The sequence below is a fragment of the Lepidochelys olivacea genome, assembly GCF_965140295.1.
Source record: "Lepidochelys olivacea isolate rLepOli2 genome assembly, chromosome: 4".
NCBI classification, from domain to species: Eukaryota; Metazoa; Chordata; order Testudines; family Cheloniidae; genus Lepidochelys; species Lepidochelys olivacea.
Genome location: NC_140414.1, coordinates 34,972,531 through 34,994,795, shown reverse-complemented (window position 1 = coordinate 34,994,795; position 22,265 = coordinate 34,972,531). Strand labels below are relative to the sequence as shown.

At 39.7% G+C, this 22,265-nt stretch overlaps 1 protein-coding gene across 3 annotated transcripts in view; it reads left to right on the top strand.

The window, feature by feature from the left end:
* Nucleotides 1-20,150, top strand: part of SLC39A8 (solute carrier family 39 member 8) — a 33,978-nt gene extending 13,828 nt beyond the window's left edge. The window contains exons 3-9 of one of the 3 annotated variants that reach the window (XR_014711295.1): nt 7,254-7,423; nt 9,308-9,430; nt 10,585-10,752; nt 12,155-12,359; nt 12,533-12,717; nt 15,861-15,967; nt 19,361-19,490. Coding sequence is in view for 2 of the 3 variants with exons in the window: in XM_084626058.1 (XP_084482184.1) it covers nt 7,254-7,423; nt 9,308-9,430; nt 10,585-10,752; nt 12,155-12,359; nt 12,533-12,717; nt 19,361-19,510 (1,001 nt within the window). In the remaining variant the exon portion in view is untranslated. Of the gene's footprint in view, nt 1-7,253; nt 7,424-9,307; nt 9,431-10,584; nt 10,753-12,154; nt 12,360-12,532; nt 12,718-15,860; nt 15,968-19,360 lie in introns of all 3 variants that reach the window. The other 2 variants (XM_084626058.1, XM_084626059.1) reach the window with 2 other exon arrangements.
* Nucleotides 20,151-22,265: the final 2,115 nt, after the last annotated feature.

Genomic DNA, 22,265 nt, shown 5'->3' with positions numbered 1-22,265 from the left:
GGGGAGAGCTGCAGACCTGCAGCAGCCAACTGGTGATGGTCTGAGGCATTCTGCCTGTCCAAGGCAAACATAAAGCATCATATGCAGCCCGCTCAGTTGCTTCTTCAGAGCAGATCTGCACACTCTGCACCAGCTGATAACCACAGATAACCATTTGCCTTTTCAGATATGCAGAGTGTCCATTAAATACATTCCTAGAATCTGCTTGTTTGAGGGAGAAGAGTCCCTTCTTAACTTACTAAAGTCAGGTGGCGAAGTATAAAAGAGCTAAGGTCCTAAGATTTTTGTTGCTGTCTTCCCTAGCTCAGTGGTTCTTAGCCTGTGGTCCACAGACCCCGGGAGGCCGCAAAATATGGCTAAGATTTCCAAAGGGGTCCCCACCAGCATTTGAAAATTTTTAGGGGTACGCAAATGAAAAAAGCTTGAGAATCACTGCTCTCGCTGACTGGTTGGATCATGTTTTCAGGCAGGGAGCTCAGGATATTCTAGCTGCTGCCCTTTATCTCCCATAATGCCAAAGAGAAGGTTGCAGCTTACAGATGGCATAAACTTCTCTCCTTGACTGACTTCAGTAATACATTGGTTAGCCATGGAGGGAGCCAGGCCTACAGAAAATTTAAAAAATGGTGACTGGAAAAAGGCCTAATCCTATCCAGGCTGCCACCCACAATCACATAGGACAGAGTCAGAACAACTCATACACTGTTACTATAACTGGAGTGTTGAAGGACCTGAGAATTGGGAGTTAGCGCATGGGGGAGAGATTATTGTGTGAATTCTCCACGTTTGCTTTCCACAGAATGCTGAAGTTTGGTGCTGTAGGGCTGTTTGTTTGGGGGCTCTCCTGACAGACTGACTTCCTCTATATAGGATGGCCTGCGATAGTATAAAACCGAAACTGGCAATTTTCCAGGGCTTGAGTAGCATAAAAGGCCAAAGATAGTTTAAGCTGGATCAAGTTCTAGTAATAAGTATACTTTTACATATATGGCTCTGTAAAATACAATGAAAACAAAATATTTTCAGCAGTGTTGCTAAATCTTGCAATTTTATCATGAGTTTTGTAGTAATTGGTATTCTTCTTGAAACACCAGTTCTTGGTATCAGGTAATTATGTGAGGAAACTCAGCTTTCTTTCTCTCCCTCCCTCCCTCCCTCCCTCCCTCCCTCTTTCGTAAGTTTCTAGCTCTCATGGTTGTAGAGAAAAACTTGAAAATGTTACCCAAGTGAACCCTAAACATCCAGATAACAAAAAGCCAATAAAAACACCTAATTTTTTATTTTTAAATTTTATGGTTTTTTCAGCTTCTCATGAATCTTTGGGGTTGGCAGTATTTCTTATGTTCATGCTGCTTTTATTAAATCAGTGATGGATGTAATTTGGACACCTGTATTAAGTTTCCTAACCAAAAACAATTAACTATCCATTGAACGCTCACCTTGTTTGAGCAGAGCAGACATAAGATATCAAATAAATAAAATAATAAAAAAATACTTCATTCCAGTATCAAAGGATTTAGGCCATAGAAATGTGGGCCCAGAATTAAAAAAAGGTCATCCCCCATCTCGTTAAATTATAGAGAAAAGGTAGGCGAGGTAATAGCTTTTATTGGACAAACTTCTGTTTTTGAAAGAGACAAGATTTTGAGCTCTTCCTCTGGGAAACTAACTCCGAGTGTCACAGCTAAATACAAAGTGGAGCAGACTGTCTAGCATAAATAATTAACGCATTTCAAGGGACCATCTCACCAACAGAGGTTAGTGCAAAAAAATATTACCTCGCCTACCTTCTCTCTAATACCCTGGGACCAACACAGCTACAACGACAACATTCAGAGTGGCAGCCGTGTGAGTCTGTATTCGCAAAAAGAAAAGGAGGACTTGTGGCACCTGAGAGACTAACCAATTTATTTGAGCATGAGCTTTCGTGAGCTACAGCTCACTTCATCGGACGCATTCAGTGGAAAATACAATGGGGAAATTTATATACATAGAGAACATGAAACAATGGGTGTTACCATACACACTGTACCAAGAGTGATTACTTAAGGTGAGCTATTACCAGCAGGAGAGCGGAGGTGGAGGGTGAGGGTGGGGAGGAAAAACTCTTTTATAGTGATAATCAAGGTGGGCCATTTCCAGCAGTTGACAAGAACATCTGAGAAACAGTGAGGGGTGGGGGTGGGGAATAAACATGGGGAAATCGTTTTACTTTGTGTAATGACCCATCCACTCCCAGTCTCTATTCAAGCCTAAGTTAATTGTATCCAGTTTGCAAATTAATTCCAATTCAGCAGTCTCTCGTTGGAGTCTGTTTTTGAAGTTTTTTTCTTGAAGAATTGCCACTTTCAGGTCTGTAATCGAGTGACCAAAGAGAGTGAAGTGTTCTCCAACTGTGATATATGCCATCATGTGCCAGCAATGCCCCTCTGCGATGTACGTTGGTCAAACTGGACAGTCTCTACGTAAAAGAATAAATGGACACAAATCAGACGTCAAGAATTATAACATTCAAAAACCAGCTGGAGAACACTTCAATCTCTTTGGTCACTCGATTACAGACCTAAAAGTTGCAATTCTTCAACAAAAAAACTTCAAAAACAGACTCCAGCAAGAGACTGCTGAATTGGAATTAATTTGCAAACTGGATACAATTAACTTAGGCTTGAATAGAGACTGGGAGTGGATGGGTCATTACACAAAGTAAAACTATTTCCCCATGTTTATTCCCCACTCCCCACCCCCACTGTTCCTCAGACATTCTTGTCAACTGCTGGAAATGGCCCACCTTGATTATCACTACAAAAGGTTTTCCCTCCCCACCCCCACCCCTGCTCTCCTGCTGGTAATAGCTCACCTTAAGTAATCACTCTTGGTACAGTGTGTATGGTAACACCCATTGTTTCACGTTCTCTATGTATATAAATCTCCCCACTGTATTTTCCACTGAATGCATCCAATGAAGTGAGCTGTAGCTCACGAAAGCTTATGCTCAAATAAATTTGTTAGTCTCTAAGGTGCCACAAGTACTCCTTTTCTTTTAACAACGACATTGTATACACCAATATATTCTGTTATTCTGAGAGAGTGCGAGTGCTATTATGAATGCATAATCATTCTTACTAGAGAATCTTCCACAGTCAGCACATTTCTAGCAATCTGGCATTAACCTAATTTTCTTACCATATTTTCTGACCTCAGTTTTTCTGCTGTCTTTCTACATTGACCTGTAGATATTAACATGTATCCTGTTTTTTGCTGTCAAAATGGATAGTATTAAATTAAAAACAATCATAATTTTAAAATGCTTGTCCTAATTTAATGTATCTTGATTGTATCCAGTTTTAGTGTTCGTGACCCAGTTTCTTTGAGATCTGAAAATAGGTTTTAATTAATTTTTTTAAAATCTGCTTTAAAATATTTGCAGTGCACAGGATAATAAAGAGGAGTAGACAATATACAAAATTAAAAGGCACAGTTTTATGATGATTCTAAATGGTAAAAGCAAAAGTTGTATGGATTGTTGTAACTACAGAACCCAAATGTTTTTGTTTATTTTTAGTACAGATAAAAATCAAAGCTTTCGTTAATATTGATTTAGGCTTTTAAATTGTTTGCACAAGGTTTCACTTTCCTCTCATAACATCATGTACATTCCTTTCCATATGAAAATCCGGACACTGACACCACCAGGCAAAGTAAACTAAATTCAGCCTGGTGCAACTCTATTGCAGTGAGGGATTTGGCTCTGTATTAGGACTGACCATTAATCACAGTTAACTCAAGTGATTAACTCAAAACAAATTAAATCAATTCAAAATATAAATTGCAATTAATCACAGTTTTAATTGCACTGTTAATAGAATCCCGATTTAAATTTATTATAAATATTTTGGATGTTTCTCTATATTTTCAAAAATTGATTTAAATTACAAAACAGAATACAAAGTGTACACTGCTCACTTTATATTATTACTTTTGATTACAAATATTTGCACTGTAAAAAAGATAAAAGAAATAGTATTTTTCAATTCACTTCATACAAGTACAGTAGTACAATCTTTTTATTGTGAAAGTGCAACTTACAAATGTAGAATTTTTTTTTACATAGTTGTACTCAAAACCAAAACAATGTAAAACTTCAGAGCCTGCACGTCCACTCAGTCCTACTTCTTGTTCAGCCAATCGCTAAGACAAACAAGTTTGTTTACATTTGTGGGAGATAATGCTGCCCACTTCTTATTTGCAATGTCACCTGAAAGTGAGAACAGGTGTTCGCATGGCACTGTTGTAGCCAGCACTGCAAGGTATTTACGTGTCACATATGCTCAACGTTCGTATGCCCTTTCATGCTTTGACTTGTAGATTGGACTATCTTTTTTACAGTGCAAATATTTGTAATAAAAAATAATATAAAGGGAGCACTGTACATTTTTTATTCTGTATTGTAATTGAAATCAGTATATTTGAAAATGTAGAAAAACACCCAAAATATTTATAATAAATTTAAATCGGTTTTCAGTTATTGTTTAATGGTGCAATTTAAACTGTGATTAATTGCGATAAATTTATTTGATAGTTTGACAGCCCTACTCCGTATGTTTGTTGTCATGTAAGAGAAAAAAATCAGGCAACCTTGGGCACATGGCCTCTCAGAGTAATCTGCTGGCGGGCTGCGAGACATTTTGTTTACGTTGACCGTCCGCAGGCACGGCCCCCTAAAGCTCCCAGTGGCTGTGGTTCACTGTTCCCGGCCAATGGGAGCTGTGGGAAGCGGTGGCCAGTATGTCCCAGTGGATTACCCTGATGGGCTGCGTGCCGAAGGTTGCTGACCCTTGGCCTATGCTAAGTCATCTTTGCACCACTCCAGCAGTGCAAAGAGGAGCTTAAAGCAACTTTTATACTGTACAGTTTTCTGGATTATCCTGCTGCTCTCATATGTTCCAACATAATGTTGACGGTGATTATTGTTTGTGGATGATTTTACGGTAGAATTAGAAGTTTGTATGGAAAACTGATTGTGGTTATACCACAGAATTTCTTTAAAGGTGAGGTAAGAGGCAAGTTGGTGTACAGGCAAAACTTTTTGATACTCCTGGACAATAAACCTCAATCTTGACAATTTCACATTGCTTATAACAAAATCTACAGATTCTGGAACATTCATGGCATTGCATTTTGTCACCTGAAATTATGCTCATGGTGCATGGGACCGAGCTTTTCCAAGCCTGATTCTACCCTTATCTCTCTTTAAAAGAAGAGGCTCTTCTCATTTGACTCATACACAATTTTTGCATTATTCAGGAGTCTAGTACTACTTTCTGAACTATTTGAAGTTCTCTCTCTGTGTCTGTCACTAATGATCCATCTTCTTTTCCACCTGCTAGTGCCATTTTCTCACTGATACAGAAAGTCTGAGATTTGTTTGGCTTTTCACCTGTTCATTTTCATGTGAGTTGTTGCACTTCTGCTTAGAGAGCCCCATTAGCATTCAGCTACATAGCACTGAGGGTGTCAGAGAAGCAGAATCTCTGCCAGAAAAATCCCTTCCCACAAAATAGCTGATGGGAGGGAGCGGAGTCCACCTGAAAATATCTCACCTCTTTCTGAATGCACAGATGCCTCTCCACACAAACACTGCATGTTAGAGACCTCAGTGGGTTTCAGGACTGGCATCAGGCCAGAGACTCATACTGTGGAGACAGCCGCTAAATGAGGTACTATCTCCTGTTGCTCAGGGGTGTTAGCTCATGGCCATAAGTGTCCTGCGCTGTTGTAGAGGAAAAGAAACGGGCTGGCTCTCTGCATGAATTCCTCAGAGATTCACAGATTTCTTCCATTCTGTAAGTCAAATTGCCTTTCAGGAGGGAATAATGCATTGAAAGCTTCACACCATGAACCACACGGTGTTTTCCATGTAAATTTCCCTTGTGTGGGTGTATTCTTATGGCATGGGTTTATAGGGCCAAAGTGCTTCACACACAGACAAGATGTTAGTATTTGATTAAACCTATTTTAGGAGTAGTTTAAACCTTCTCTGTGCAAATATGCTATTCACTGAAACTTGCTCCCATTATACAAGGACTTAGCACAAGATTATTTTTGTAAATTATAAATATTTAATATTTTCAGGGCCAGATTCCCAAGATGGTGTAAATTAGCATAGCTCATTAATTTAAACAAATAATACTGATTTACCCCAGCTGAGAATCTGCACCTTCCTTGATTTATTTCATTATTACAACATTGGATGTCCACAGAGAATGGCATCTAACACAGAGACATGGTTACCCACAAGAAATTAAAAAGAAAAAATTGTCTAGCCCACTCTCCCTCATGGTCCTGTTCCATTCTCTGTCTGTGGTGGGTAGGAGAGAGAGATACAAATGTTCATACATTTGCTCCATTCTGAGATATTTAGATACCACTTCCAGGTAGGACTTGACAGGCAGAAGCCATTTTAGAGAAGCTTACTGTATTCCCCCCATAGAGGTACTTGGGAGAGTCAAGGGAAGAAGGGAGCTGCAAGGGAGGGAAGGGAGCCACTACTGGGGATTTCACAAATCTTTCCTTCAAAGGGAAAGGATTAGGGGATAAAAAGAGTCAAGCGGTGCAGCCCTCCAATGCTAGAGATCTGTGAGGAAGGGAACTACAAGTGTTCTGGCTGTTTCTCAGCTCTCCAATGGCAAATTATATTCAAATGTAGCCATAGTGGCTAACAAGATAGTCTTATTCTTATGTCATGACTATACTGGCCTCTGGTTTAGCTTTTAAAGCATTAGTCCCAGATTAAATATAGCAGGGCTAGATTCTCTGTTTACTTCAGAGTAAGCTGATTTGTATCAGCTGACAATCTGACCCACCGAATCCTGGACTTCAGACCCCAGTGTGTTTTCAATCCTTGATGTGACTGGTTCCAGACAGGAACTAATCAGTTCCAGCGTTTTGGTTTTCTTGTTTTTGTGGGTTCAGGTCAGCTCCTTTAAAGTTACACTGTACTTTTTCAAAAAGAACAGGAGGCCTTGTGGCACCTTAGAGACTAACAAATTTATTTGAGCATAAGTTTTCATGAGCTACAGCTCATTTCATCAGATGCATTTTTTTGATTTCTCTACTTGTAAGTTCTAACATCAACTGCAGGTCAAAAATGATTTGTGAATGGTTTTTTTTATACTCATGTCAATTCATCTGTTAAAAATACATTGTATATGATATTAAAAAACTTGATATTTCTGCTGTGCTCTCATTCACAGTTTGGGGGTTTGGGTTCCTTTCCGTGAGTATCATTAACCTGGCATCACTCCTTGGATTTGTTTTAACTCCTCTCTTGAAGAAGCCATATTTCCCCAAGATTTTAACCTATTTTGTGGGCTTGGCCATTGGGACCCTCTTTTCCAATGCTATTTTCCAGCTAATTCCAGAGGTAAGGAAGGGTATTCATTCTCTGGCTTGGCACTTACCCATTTCCAAAGTGTTGTCATTTTTGAAGTGCACTATAGCATGGGTCCTCAACATTTGGGTCGCGACCCCTAGGGGAATTGTGAACACATTTCAGGGGGGTCTGACTACCATCTGTCTTCATGGCTAGATGGGTGGGGAACGCCCCTACTTTATTGTAACATGAGGACGTGTCCTGGAAGAGATTGAGGACCACTGTACTATACTATGCTTCCATCACTGGAGAAAGGGGGAAATACATTAGACCAAAGTTATACTTTCTGTAATTCTGAAGTTAACAAAATTACAACAGCGATCAATTTGTTCCAGGTTCTGTATTGTATTGTGGCTATATTGGTAGAAGGCTTAGGAATGTCTGTTGTAGTTCACGGTGTAGTAATATTGTTGCAAGAAGTAACAATAATGGAATCTTGTCTTACAAACTGTTGTTAATGCAATCAGTCCCACAGACAGTAATGGGTCTACTCAAGTTGGTAAGCGTTTGCAGGCTCAGACCCAATAGGTATCCCCCAGGAAAACAGGCAGCTTTTACTGTCACTTATCAAAGTGCTTGCAGTTCTTATTTCAGTTCATTGAATAAATATTAGTGGAAAGTTAATCTGCATCAGGGGATTTTATATAATAGTTTAAAAAATGCAGGGTCAACCATTGGGTTTTTAAAATATGGGACCTAAATTTTCCAGTAGGTATTTTGCTGACAGTACAGATACTTTTGTGTTTGCCTGGTTTAGATATCTAAGTGCATATGCCAGCACAGTAAATTTTGTGCATCTAAATCGGGCACATGGAAAAGTTCATATGCACTTAGGCCCAAAGTCTGAGTTTCACTCCTTATTTTCCTGGGCACTTGATTTGATTTTTGACAATAGTAATTTAGGCATTAAAGTCAGCATGGCAATTTTTACTTTATTGCATTTACTTCAGATACTTTTGGCAAGCTAAAGTGTTATAACTGAATTTGGTCCTCAGAATGCATGCTATTACTACTGGTGGCAATGAGAGTTGCACATGCATCTTTGAGGGTTAAATTAGGCCCTTATAGCCAAATTCTGCTTACTCTGACCTTACACAGGTAAAATTCCTCTTCAAGTCTGTATCCTGACAAGTCCTCATGCAAGCAGACTTGTGCCCTTCCCTCTCACCCATTAAAATAACAGAAGTTTCTTCCTAGCTCAGGTTTAGTGGGGATTTTAGTTGTCAGGGAAATACCTGTTTCTTCCTCAAATACTACCATGGGTCAAGAGACTAAACTTAGATCAAATATTGGCAAACCACTGTCAAAATTGCACATGTAGAGAAATATATTTAAATTACCTGTTGTGGAAAGAGGTTATGAAACAGACACATCTATATATAATTTTCCACACATTTGGACTGTATTTGGGATTTTTTTTCTTGCCAACTAGATTTTACCATCTAGTAATTAAAGTGACTTGTTATCATTTCATTTTAACCTATGACTATCATGACCTAAATTACTGTTTGGAAGGGGAGGATTTATTTTCTATGCATGAAGCTTCCAAAACAAAACCAATAGTTGCCAAATATGTAATGGTTCTAGGACAGTAAATATTGCTTACTGGGAACAAAGCCTACTGAAGTAAATGGAGAGACTTTCGAGAATGACTTCTATACTAGGTCTGTAAATTGTACTATTTCAGTACATCAGCCCAACTATTGATGGCCTAACTTAAAAGATTTAGGTTTGAGTAATAACTTAGGACCCATTAAAGCCACTGGTGGTAGTAGACACTCAGTCCTTCAGAGGATCCAGTCCAACTAGTGTATTTTTCCCCCCGAAAGTGTGTTAAGATTGACTAACCTGAATTGCTGTTACATTCTCTTCTAGGCATTTGGATTGGATCCTAAAACTGACAACTATGTTGAGAAAGCAGTAGCTGTGTTTGGTGGATTCTATATTCTCTTCTTTGTGGAAAGGATTCTTAAAATGATATTGAAGACCTATGGCCAGGTAACTAACTGGACTGATGTATTTTGATATATTTCAGCAAGTTATATTACTAGCAGGCTTTTTTATATTACAAAACTGAGCCTTAGTTTGAAACAGCTGTTATATTTTTATTAGATAGTTGGTAGTTTGATGATATACAAGATTTTACATTATTTTCCAAGGATCTCAGTCTTACAACACCCCTCTGAGATACTTGGTTAAACTGAGGCTCAGAGAGGCTCAGTAACTTAACCTATCTCACACAGAGAATTACAAGCAGAGCTGGGAATAGAACCCAGAAACCGAGTTCCCATCTCCTGCTCTAATCATTAGGCCACATTCTATGCACCCTGAAGGACCAAATCCTGTGAGCAAAGCCTGAATGAATGGATTTTGCCTGGTGGAAATACATAAAGGGCATTCTACCCTGAGCCCTCCCTTGGCCACTCATGCAGATACTGTAGGGTGTAAGGAGGATAAGTGGATACAGCCAGACACTCCCACCCATGAAGGTTTTGGCCTATTGACTCTACACTGACTGTGCTTTAACCTCACTGCCAATATCCCCACATCCCCTCCATGTTCCAGTGCAGAAACCTTAACAGGAATTGTGGGTTCTGCACAGGCTCTCGGTTTCGTCCCCATATCATACTGTATTTGTTGTCTTGTGTGCTCATGTACAGTCTGCAGCATGTGTCTCAGAGCAGGGCGTCTCAAACTTGTTCAGAGTTTAAATTGCACCTCAGCTGTCTGGTGTACCTCCTCTTCCCCCTTGGAGATTCCTCAGCCCCATCTCCCTGCTGTTGAAGATTACAATAGGGAGGTGGTCCATGTGCCAATTCATACTGATTACATACATGGAACAGGAACGTTCAGTACTTGCTAATGTATTTTTAATTGTCTTTAGTGCAACTTAGCAGCTGGAATTGAGAAGGAAAAAGCACTGCCTTGTGAAGAGCAAGCTTTCCATTAATGAACAGCAAATGCTCTGTGGACCACCAGTGGTCCTCTGGCTAGTTTGGGACGTTCTGCCTAACAGTATAATCAGCACAAACATAGACATCTGTATGTCCATCCAAATGGACAAGCTGATTTTTCTTGCACAGTGTGTTTAGACACATTCCTATTTTGCAGTCTGTATTTTTGTTTTGTTTCTTTTTCCCCCCCCCATTTAGACTGGCCACACTCACTTTGAAACTCACAAACAGAATCTTCCTCAGGATAAGGGCAATCCACCCACGCCATTGAAATCTAATAATGGGATGATGTGCTATGCAAATCCAGCCATAATAGAGCCTAATGGAAACCCCAATTTTGACACAGTTAGTGTGGTCTCTGCTCAGGTATGAACATTGTTTTTTATTTAATGTATTGTTTCTCAGTCGGTTGTATAAGCTTATCTAGGAAGAAGAGATATGCTTTTATAAACTGCTCGCTCACAACTCACTTGAGCAATATGAAACAAGCTATTTTGGCAAGGTTGCAGAGTCAGTGATGCTCTCTTTGTTAGCTGCCAAGTCAGTGCTAACATATAGCAATGTCAACCCGGGTAAGATATCAATCAGTATTTTATATTCTCATTTATTAAGATCAAATTGTAATTGTTCAGTAGCTTCTATCTTTCACATAGCAAAACCCCCCACACTTTTTTTAATTTATAATTATAGTATAATAACTTCCTACAACTATTTTTGTAGTTCTCTTGTAATCAGAGGAATATGGTATTACATTGATATATACAGAGTTTGCTAAAGAGCAAGGGCAGTGTTTCTGTAACTTCAATATATATTTAACTCTCCATTTCAAGCACTAGTTAATGGATTTCCAAGAGCTTTTATGTACAAATGTTGTTGGGTTTTACAGTAATTGTGCTACTGCATTTGTAATTGTATGTGCAAACATATAGGAAACCACATTTTCAAAGGAGACCATTTATTTTGTGCTTTATCTGCCTGAAGGGGTTCATTACTACATGGTGCCAGACTTCTATTTCCATCTCTGGGATACAGTAGTGGGTCCTAAATGTTCATACTCAGCAGCTCTACACTAAGCTGTGTGTTTGTGTTTTTTTTTTTAAACTTAGAACCATTCAGCAGCACAGTGAAAATTACTTACTGGCAATGATATTGAACATGCACTCCTTAGAAACTGATTTTAACCCCAGGATGTGACTTGCATGGCCCAAACTTAGAAGTGAAACAATCGATGATGCTCCTGGATGGCTATCTAGGGTTTTATAGAGGTGCTCATCAGCAGGGTATCTGAGTGCCCAAGTGAGAATTACAGGGACTGATAATATGATAGCGCCCTTTCATTTCTAATTAAGTGGTTGGGGTGGAAAGTGAGTGATTGCTTTTTAGTACCCCATTTGAAGCCCAAGTTTGTATTCTGTCCAGCTTTTCATGGATTGGTGTGTGAATTGTAAAATCCACTACCCCAGTTCTCACCCTTGGTGTTTGTCTCAGCAGATGAACCAAGGGCTAAATGGGCATTGAGATGCTATCTCACAGTCAGAGTGTTCATCCATCCTTCCCCAATTGCATCAAAGTAGATTAACTCAGTGATGTAGGAAAGCGGGTACAGCTGCTGCCTGTTCAGTGTCAGCTCTGGGGACAAAAAGCTTTGGTCTCCATTACAGTTAGTACTTTTACCTTTTAGCAGTTCTACATTAAAAAAGGGAAAGAAATCCACTGGCTTCTTTGCAGCTGTTTAATGCATCACATAATTGCTATGTTCTTTCTGCAGGAAGAGAAAACCCAAACCCAAAGTAAATGTTTAAAGGGACCCCCATTGTCAGAGATTGGAACAATTGCCTGGATGATCACGCTGAGCGATGCCTTGCACAACTTCATTGATGGTCTGGCTATTGGTGCTTCCTTCACCCTCTCTCTGCTTCAGGGACTTAGTACATCCATAGCAATCTTATGTGAGGAGTTTCCTCATGAACTGGGTAAGATATTTACATTAACTCACCTGTCAGTCATGTTAATGCTGACTGAAAATGTTCTTCATTATTTATATGAAAGAGGGCTGGGTTATAATTGTCATACAAGTTACAAATCTCCTTTCAAACCTTCAGAAAATAATCACTTAATGTCCTCTTCCACCTTTTTTTTTTCCCAGGGGATTTTATCATTTTGATAAATGCAGGAATGAGCACCTACCAGGCTCTATTTTTCAACTTTATTTCATCATGTTCCTGCTACATTGGTCTGGTTTTTGGTATATTAGTGGGCAGCAACTTTGCTCCTAACATTATCTTTGCAATAGCTGGTGGTATGTTCCTGTACATTTCCCTGGCAGATATGGTGAGATACAATTTCATTTTATTTATTTAATGCATGCATAAGAATATAGGCATTTCCACAGGGGACCTGAATAATGGTTCATTCACTATAATTTGGTATTCTGCCCTCTGATCCTGATAGGGGATGTACAGATTCATTAGACTTCCGTTGGGTGCAACTGGGAACTTGGGTCTCACTAACCTGCCCCCCCCCCCCAAGCTGTGAGGTCGTGACAAGCTGCCGTTCTCTCCACATTTTACAACTTACACAGCCCCACACAAGCAGAGACATATCCAGCGGCAGTTACATGAATGCTTCTCCTAGCCACTCATGAACTAACAATAGAGAGGCTTCAGCCAGTCCCCCCCCCAGCCTAGGAGCCCACAGCTGTACTGTTTTGCCCTGGTCAAAAGTCTGACCAGTATGTTTATTTCCTAGTCCACCCCTCCTTCAGTGTGGAGAGGACAATGCACCAGCCCCTGTTCCTGAGCAGATATCCCCTTGCACTTCAAACACACTGTTTTAGGTAAAAAAAAAAATATAAAACATTTATTAAATACAGAAAGATGGATTTCAAGTCATAGTGTACAGATCAAAGTTTGTTACCCAAGAAATAAAACAAAATTGCAGGCTAAGCTCTATACCCTAGATAGGATTTGAATCAAGCAGTGTCTCACCCTCATGGTACAAACAGTTCACCAATCTTCCATACACAGGCTAGAAATCCCTTCAGCCTGGGACCATATCCCTGGTTCAGTCTTTGTTCCTAAGGTGTTTCCAGGTGTTCAGTTGTAAGGGGAGTGAGGCCAAGGGATGTCACTTCCTCCTTTTATAGCTTCCTTCATGGGGTGGGAACTTTTGTTCCAAGCAAAGTCCCCAGCCCAGTTTGTGGAAAAGTACAGGCCTAAGATGGAATCCAGTATCACATGATCTAGTCACATGCCCTTGCATGCTTCAATGACTCATAGCAGCCATTACTCACATACTGGCTGAAGTGTCCACAGAAGAGCCCATCAGGTGAAGATAAGCTTCTTTTATGGCCTCTTGTGTTTCTTAATGGGCAGTTACCTTGGATGATTCGTCCACAATGTGCTGACTAGTCTGGATATAAACTGCCTTGTGGGTGTCACTCCAGGAGCAAACACATTTGAAATATTGGTACACCGTCAATATTCATAACTTCAGATACAATCCAAAAGGATATTATTGTATGTGCTGTCAATGTTTAACAGATCAAGACTTTGAGAATGATACCTTACAAGGCACGCTTTGCACAAAACATCAATTGTGTCACCATGGTAAAAAGATGGGAGTGTCAGGATATTGCTTTGGGGCACAAAGCAAATATATCAAAGTGAAAACCTTCTTAGTGCACCTAGCCAACTGTGCAACACTATATGAATGGAGAAAAATTATCTTACTCCAGCAGGAATCGCTATTGAGAAAAAATTCTTTTGTAAACTGAGTCACAAGTCCACCCAAATTTATACATATTCAGACAGAATTATTGTCACTTATAATTTGATCACATTTATGCCAGACAAAAAGCAGATAAGGTGGAATAGGTAGAGGCCTAAGTTACTGAGTTCCAGGGTACCAGGAGACTCTTCTGCATTTCATGACGGTTGTCTCAAGTCTCCGGTCTGATATTTCTGAGACTTGAGTCTTGTTCCCTTGTACCTTTTCACATTACAGATTCATTAGCCTTCCTTCACTCAACATTAAGCTTATAAAACATTGTCTTATGTAACTTTTACAATATGCACATGCAAGCTTCAATTTACAAACCTTTTGCTCTCTATACTATTTTCAGGTCTTTGTTATCTTACTCATGGTTTTTCCAATATAGGGACTAAGCATTATATTGTGAGTATCAGATAAGAGGAAGTTAATTAGTCTAAGTCCTCCAACACATAACACCACCTTTGTCCTGTAAGCATTATTGAAAGAAGTCTAGGTAAGAGAAAGATTGGCAAGACAAAAGCTAGGGCAAAGCCTTAACATAGGTACTATCCAAACTCAATCACTCTACATAATCAAACTAGTAACATTAAACTAACACAACCCTTATTTTTTTTTTTAACTATTCAACAATTCTTTATATTTCGGTATAAGTTTGTATGTATATAATGAAAAATGTAGGATGCTATTTATGAACTGTTAGTTGAGTAGGAAAGTTATGAGGAACAATAATCTTTGATGTCAGCATTAACTTGTCTTTTCCAAACATAGGTTTCCAATTTTTTGCTCCAACTCTAGCATCATGCTTTAAGTTATTAAAAAGCCTTGTCAGTAATCTCACCTGTTGCATTTTGAGGTGCTTTTTATTCAGTTTAGGGCTTTGGGAGTCAAGTGTTCCTCACCCCACTTATTTGTAACTACTACAGCTAAAAAATAAGAATGGCACAAAAGCAAACATCAGCCATGAGTGAAGACCCATCCTTTCATACTTGCTGATTCAGTACAAATGTACTAACCTTTGTCTTCATAATAGGCTCCGTGGCCTATATATTTCATAAGTAAGGTGTGAAGGCTGGGGACACATAAGTTTTAGACTGGGGCTTGTTTCTGACAGCTGCAATTTGGACTCAACAGCATCAAAGTCATGTGAACTTTTCTCATGATGAGATTTTTAAAATCACAAAATTCAGAAATCTTGTTAGCTATCATTCATAAACATTACTGTCTTAGGCTCAAATCTTGGAAGACCAGCTATTCTCCTGAAATGGAACGGAGTTTTAAACCACATCTGTTCATGTAGGTTCACAGCCCAGAGTTCAAACCTGAAGCTCCTCTAAATTCCCAGAATTTGAAGGGCCTCAGGGCAAGGTGACAATTTTGGCCCACCTCGAGCTACAGCCCAACAAGATATGATTGCACAGGTACCACTTGAGGCCATTTTAGAGTCAACCAGCACACCAAGAGTCTTTCAAACTCACAATGCCTTAGTAACCTCTACAAGAACAATTTCACAACTGAAATGGTTTAATTTCACTCCAAATGCTCTTTGATATGAGATCATAAATGCAAGTACTCATGTAACATGAATATCATGCAAAAATTATGAATTGTCTTTACTTTTAGAGTAGCTCAACTTAAATTGTTGTTAAACCCATTATATAGAGAACACCCTGTCTCCATATCCATTGCTCTTCTGTTTTTAGGTTGTCCATTACAATTGTATCTGAAAAAAAAATTATGCGAGTGCTCTATACAGAGGTCTGATTTTCCACTTCTCTCCTGATTTTCACACTCCTCTGTCTAGAAGCAGGTAGGATTAATTAGAACTTCATTTCTCTTCTTGTTCTTCTCTCCCCTGTTCAGAGAGCAGGCAGAGCAGAGCTTGTTAATGACGGCCATGTGTGGGTGAGAGAGCGAGAGTGAGTGCGTGTGTGTGTGGGGTGAGAGGGAGGACTTGCACAGTGATGGGTTTACTTCTGAGAAGACTGTCTTCTGCTCCCACTAGTCTTAACCTGTCTGAGGGGATTGCACTTGCCTTGGGAGTTCATGAAGGGAGAGGCAGTTTGAGCTGGCTTAATATCACCCCACTGAGAGCTTTTCAGAAAACAAACAAACACAACCAACCAAGACTAGAACTTTAAACTTGATTCAACAGTTGACGGTAGCCAGTGCCATGATTTGAGGATGGCGATGAGAAGCAGCAGCTGCTGGGCTGTCTTTGTCAGCAAGTGAACTGCATTCTGCATCATTGAAGTTGAGTGGTTTTGGATTTATTTCCGACTACACAGGTTACAATACGTGACCCTGGCTGTCACAAATTAATGGATCATTGTGTTTAGAGGTTTGTGTCTGACAGGATAGAAGGTCATCTGGACAAACAGGATGGGGTATTGTCTCCTGGCATGTTGCAGGTTGAAATAAGCTTCTCAGTTATTTTGGTGTCTTGTATCAATTCCACGAGGAGTTCTAGGTTACATACTTTTGTCCATGGTTGGGTAGGTACCCTGTATTGATGGTATCGTCTAGTTCTGAGAAGTTTCTCTCTGTACCCCATTAGCATTAGTCCTGGGTTTTTTCCCCCTGGGTTCAGCTTCAGCCAGCTCTGATCTGGTGTTGTTCAGGTGCAGGATAGCTGGAGGTAGTAGTTTACAGGGGAGGTGAAAGAGATAAATAGCCGAGTGTCATCCACATACTCCTGGCATTTAAAGCAATAGCATCTGATAAGCTTCCCATAGGGGTTTAACGTAGACGTTCCATAGGTTGAAAGGAGCGTGGTGGAACTTTAGAGACTAGGCCCTTGGTTGCAAAAGTGCCGTTAACCATTGCTGTCCTCTGGGTGTGGTCTGTTAGGAAGGATGAAAACATCTGGGGGTACTGTCACTAACTCCTGCTAGCTCTCTAAGTCAGTCCTGCAGTATCTCATAATGTAGGTTTCAATTGCTGCAGAGAGAGGGGGAAAAAAATGTTTGACTGGCAGGGGCCAGGAGACAGTCATCAGGACAGCCAGTATGATTTCCATGTCATACCCTCAGCTGAAGCCTGATTAGGAAATTGGCTCTTGTTAGGCGATATGAGGCTGCCTTTAATCATTTTATAAATAATCCATCCCAAGGAAAGGGAAGTTAGAGATTATTTGCCTGTAGTTTACCAGGTCTGTGCAGTTAGGAGTGGTTCTAGAACAGGAGTGGCCAACCTGAGCCTGAGAAGGAGACAGAATTTACCAATGCACATTGCCCAAGAGCCGCAGTAATACGTCAGCAGCCCCCCATCAGCTTCTCCTCCCACCCATCAGCAGCCCCACTGATCAGCGCCTCCCCCTCAGCTCTTTCATGGCGTGCAGGAGGCTCTGTGGGGAAGGAGCGAGGGTACTGCAGTCTTGGGGAGGGCTGGAGTGGGGGCAGAGCCAGGGGTTGAGCAGTGAGCGCTCCACAGCCCATTGGAAAGCTGGCGTCTGTAGCTCCAGCCTTGGAGCTGCATAGTAACTTCTGAAGAGCGGCATGTGGCTCCGGAGCCTCAGGTTAGCCACCCCTGTTCTAGACCTACAACATTTTTCAAGGTAGGTAGTAGCCTGCTTTTCAAAGAAAGAGTTAATAGCCTGTGTTGTTAGAGAGCCTAAATGTTCACTTCTGTGAAATATGGTTAAGAATAATAGGGAGTGGCTCATAGGGAAGGAACTATGTCCAGGATCTCCTGCTGTTTGAATGGTCCTTAAGGGAGGCATGGCATTATCTATTCCATGCTTGTTTGTTTGCTTCCACACACAAGTGCAACTTGGTCAGAGAAGGCGGATCATTCTTCAGCAGTTTGTGGAGGAGGTTGGGGGCTCTGGAATACACTACAGGTTTAAACAAACAAACAGTGTACACTCTAGCTCAGCTGGACCATAGACTTTGTATTAACTATGGCTGATGAGAAAGTGGCTGTGTCTATAGGACACTGGAGCAAGTCTGAAGGAATTTCTTGTCCCAGAGACTTTCATCTTTAGCTCATGTTTTTAGCTAGTGGCTGCTTGGTCTCATTCCATCAACAGTTCCTGTATTCGTTGGCCTGAGAACCTGGGAGATCAGTGGAGGCAGTGTGCATATGTAGGAAGGGAGGTACTGATTAGAAGCTAATGTCGCTAGCAGTGGATATTTATGTGATTATAGCATCTTATTTGGTCATCAGTGTCTTGACACTCTGGCTGTGTAAGAGCGCAGTGGAAACTTACTAAGAAAGCTTGTCCTTGTTATGTAAGAGGAAGTGTTCTGATAACCACTAGCAACAGATGGTGGTCCATCCATAGTAGCAATATAATTTTTGTGTTGGCTTTATACATATCCAGATTGAATATACGGTTCCATGTGTGGCCACAGGTGGGTAGAACCTGAGAGCAGCCTATAGTTGATAACATGCATGTGAGGAGTTCTAGGTTGTAGGTGAAAGGGAGTGTTGACATGAGTGTTAAGGTCTCCTGTCACCTTTAATGACAGAGTCGTCACTGACTGCTAGCAAACTCAACTAATTCTATAGTATGTTGCTTCAGTCTTCTGGTCCAGTTCGTTAATTATCATACTTTCTTATTGCTACATGAAACTGATTAAAAATACATCAATCTTCCTTTATTACAGCCTGTCCCTTTCGTGCATTGGTACCTTAGGTGAAAGGATAAATCTCACCGCAGAGTCATTGTTCTTTCTGTCCTGATTCCCACCAGCTCATCAACACCCCTAAGAGCTCACTTAGGTGTTCCAGTTCTGAAAGGATGTATGCATTTTCAGTTTCACGGTGGTAGTTTGTAGATGTGCCCCCAGAATCCTTATTTTGCATTCCCTAAAAGACCCTAGAGAGGTTCCTGACTGCAGCAGTGTTTGAAATGACAGACCATAACATCTTTTTTATTATGATTGTGTAACTTGGCAAGATAGCAGCAGCTGGCCTAGTAGATGGACCCCCATAGATTCCTGATGTCATATGAAGGAAGTGGTTCAGATCTGGATGACATCTCTAGATTACAGCACAGGAGAGACCACTATTTCAGTTTTCCCATCATTGGTGAAATGGGCCCTTTGACCTGTCCCTACCACTAACTCTCCTTTCTATTAGGGTTAAGATCCAAACACAGCTATAAAGTACAAAATAAAAATCACTATCAAGATGCTAAATTACATATTCTACCACAAGATGGCAACTGTTACCTAAAAAATAAACCCCTCTCTTCTAGTTCCCAGAGATGAGTGACATGCTGAGAGAGAAAGTGACTGGAAGGAGAACAGATTTAACCTTCTTCCTCATTCAGAATGCTGGTTTACTAACAGGATTTGCTGCTATATTGCTGATTACCATATATGCAGGAGACATTGAGTTGGAATAATGAGATTCTAAAGATGGCACTGATAATGAAGGATATTAGTAAATTAGAAATGGAAAAACTCTTGAAATCCATAAAGGGACTTTAAATTCATCTACCTGATTTAAAACAATGACGCTGTTTTCTTCTGCAAATCATAGAAAGTTAGCAGCTTCTTTTAGGACTCCCAAATCAGTCCTATAAAATGGGCCATCAACTTCTGAGTATTACAAGCAATGGATTCAACACTTGTGAAGGTGCCAGACATACCTACACAATGGTAAAAGAGGATATTATATTCAATGGAATTAAGCAGGAGGCAGCTATATGTATTCCATATGACTTAAAAAAAAAAATCGCCAGGATGGAAATTAGTACAAAAGAAAATGGTAAGGTTCATACTCTTAATTTAACTGTGATGAAAACTAACCAGCTTGGAAACTGCCTGCTTTCATGACTTGTGTTGCAGGGTTTCCCTATAAGCATATAAAAACCCCCAAATGATTTCAGAATAGATATAAATGCTTCTAAGATTCTAATTAACACTGGAAGGAAAGAGAGCAGTTAATGCTTTTGATCTTTTCTCTTTAAGTGCACTAAGAGATTGTGGATTTATTTTGAGAACAATTTTTTAAAAGTAAAAACTTGGTATTAAATTTGACAAATTATTAATTCTGTAATGTTTTAAAAGGATTGTGTATTTTAAGTTCTATAAATACTTTGCCTTGAAATGTTTTATATTCAGATATATATATCAAGTTCCACAGATATCACTCTGGAGAAAAAAAATTAATGTTTGGTTTAGTTTTTGTAAGATCTCATTGACAAATGGCACTAAGAAAAAAATAATTAATGTCAGCAATCAAAGAGTTTCTGTAATGAGTAGTTTCCTTGTACAAAAGTTCAGCGTAGCAAGGAAAATATACATTTTTGAAGAACCAATCCTGCATTCCTTGGACTCTCAAAACATTAATTTTTATTGTATCAGTTTTCCAAAATCATGCTGGCAAGAACTGATTTTAAAAAAAACACAAACACCACAACTGGCCTGGTATTGTGGGTTGGAGTGAGAGGAAGGAAATACATCTAGTTTTTCTTTTCAATTACCACTAATCTTTGGAAGGAGAAAAATACAGTTTTATAGTAATTATTTACGTTTCTCCTCTTGTTCAATGACAGCTTTACCATTTCAAAGTAAATACGGTCTCCCACCTCACTTCCTACCTGTAGAGATTGGAATTTTCCCCATTTGTTAAAATCTATCTTTGAGGCAATAAAATTGATTTGAATATTTTAATTGTATCTTGGTTTATAATTACATTATATAAATGTTACATTTCAAGGTTGCTAAAGGATGGAACAAGTTTAAGGCAAACTGTACGGGAATGCTAAATGTTATTGGTTAGGCTTGATTATTTTAAAAATATGTATACAATATAAATATTTCATACAGTTTGCTATATAGAAACTGTATTTATCAGCCATCCAAATTTCAGGTCTCTGAAAGGAAAGGTATCCTGACCTCACTCAATATTCTCTCTCTCTCTTTTAAAAAAAAAAAATCATTCTGTTTATTGGCTCCTTTGGTTTTATTTCCTTCTACTGTGTGTGATGATGAGAAGACGACAGAGCAAGCCTTCAGTGATTAGTCCCTGGAACAGCTACAGTTTTTATGCAGGTGATCACTCCCCATTGATCAAATTATATGCTCATGTAGCTCTTTTCATCCATAGAGCTGACGACACTTTGCAAAGGAGATTAAATATGGTCTCTGTGTTACCAGTGAGGTAACGGAAGGGCAGACTTCAGATGACTTGCGCACGGTGTCACAGCAGGTCAGGGACAGAGCCAGGAAGAGATCCCAGGTCTGACTTACAGCCTAGATTCATAGATTCCAAGGCCAGAAGGGACCACTGATCATTTAGTCTGACCTCCTGTATAACACAAGCTATAGAATGTCTGTAAAATATATTCTTGGACCATATCTTTTAGAAAAAACCTGATCTTGATCTAGAGAGAATTCACCACAACCCTTAATTGTTCCAATGGTTAATTACTCATGGTTAAAAATTTACACCTTATTTCCACTCTGAATTTGTTTAGCCTCTGCTTCCAGTCATTGGATCATGTTATACCTTTCTCTAGATTGAAGATGCCATTATTAAATATTTGTTCCCCATGTAGATACATAGACTGTAATCAAAGCACCCTTAACATTCTCTTTCTTATGCTAAATGGGCCCATCACTGTAAGGCATGTTTTCTAATCCTATAATCATTCTCTCGGTTATCAACATCCTTCTTGAACTGTTGACACCAGAACTGGACACAGTATTCCAGCAGTGGTTGCACCAGTGTCAAACAAGAGGTAAATAATCTTTATTTAGACTCTAGATTCCCCCGTTTATACATGCAAGGATTACATTAGGCCTTGTGTCTGCAACACTACACTGGGAGCTCATGTTCAGCTGGTTATCCATCAAGACCTCCAAATCTTTTTGGGTCACTGCTTTCTAGGCTAGGGTCTCCCTTCCTCTAAGTATTGAGTTGTGTGTGATAGCAGGGCTAGTCATTTGATACTTCATTTTTCTATCCCCGCACCCTTAAAAAAAGGGGTATGTATTTGGATTCTAGGAGTGTCTGAAATATGCTAGACTTTTGTGCATACACAAAGGAAGATATAGTCCCTGCCCCATACAAGTCCTTCACTTCCATGTGGAATATCAGGTACAGCTTAGCAAACAAAAGCTGATAATTTAAGACTGTGGGTGGACACTTGG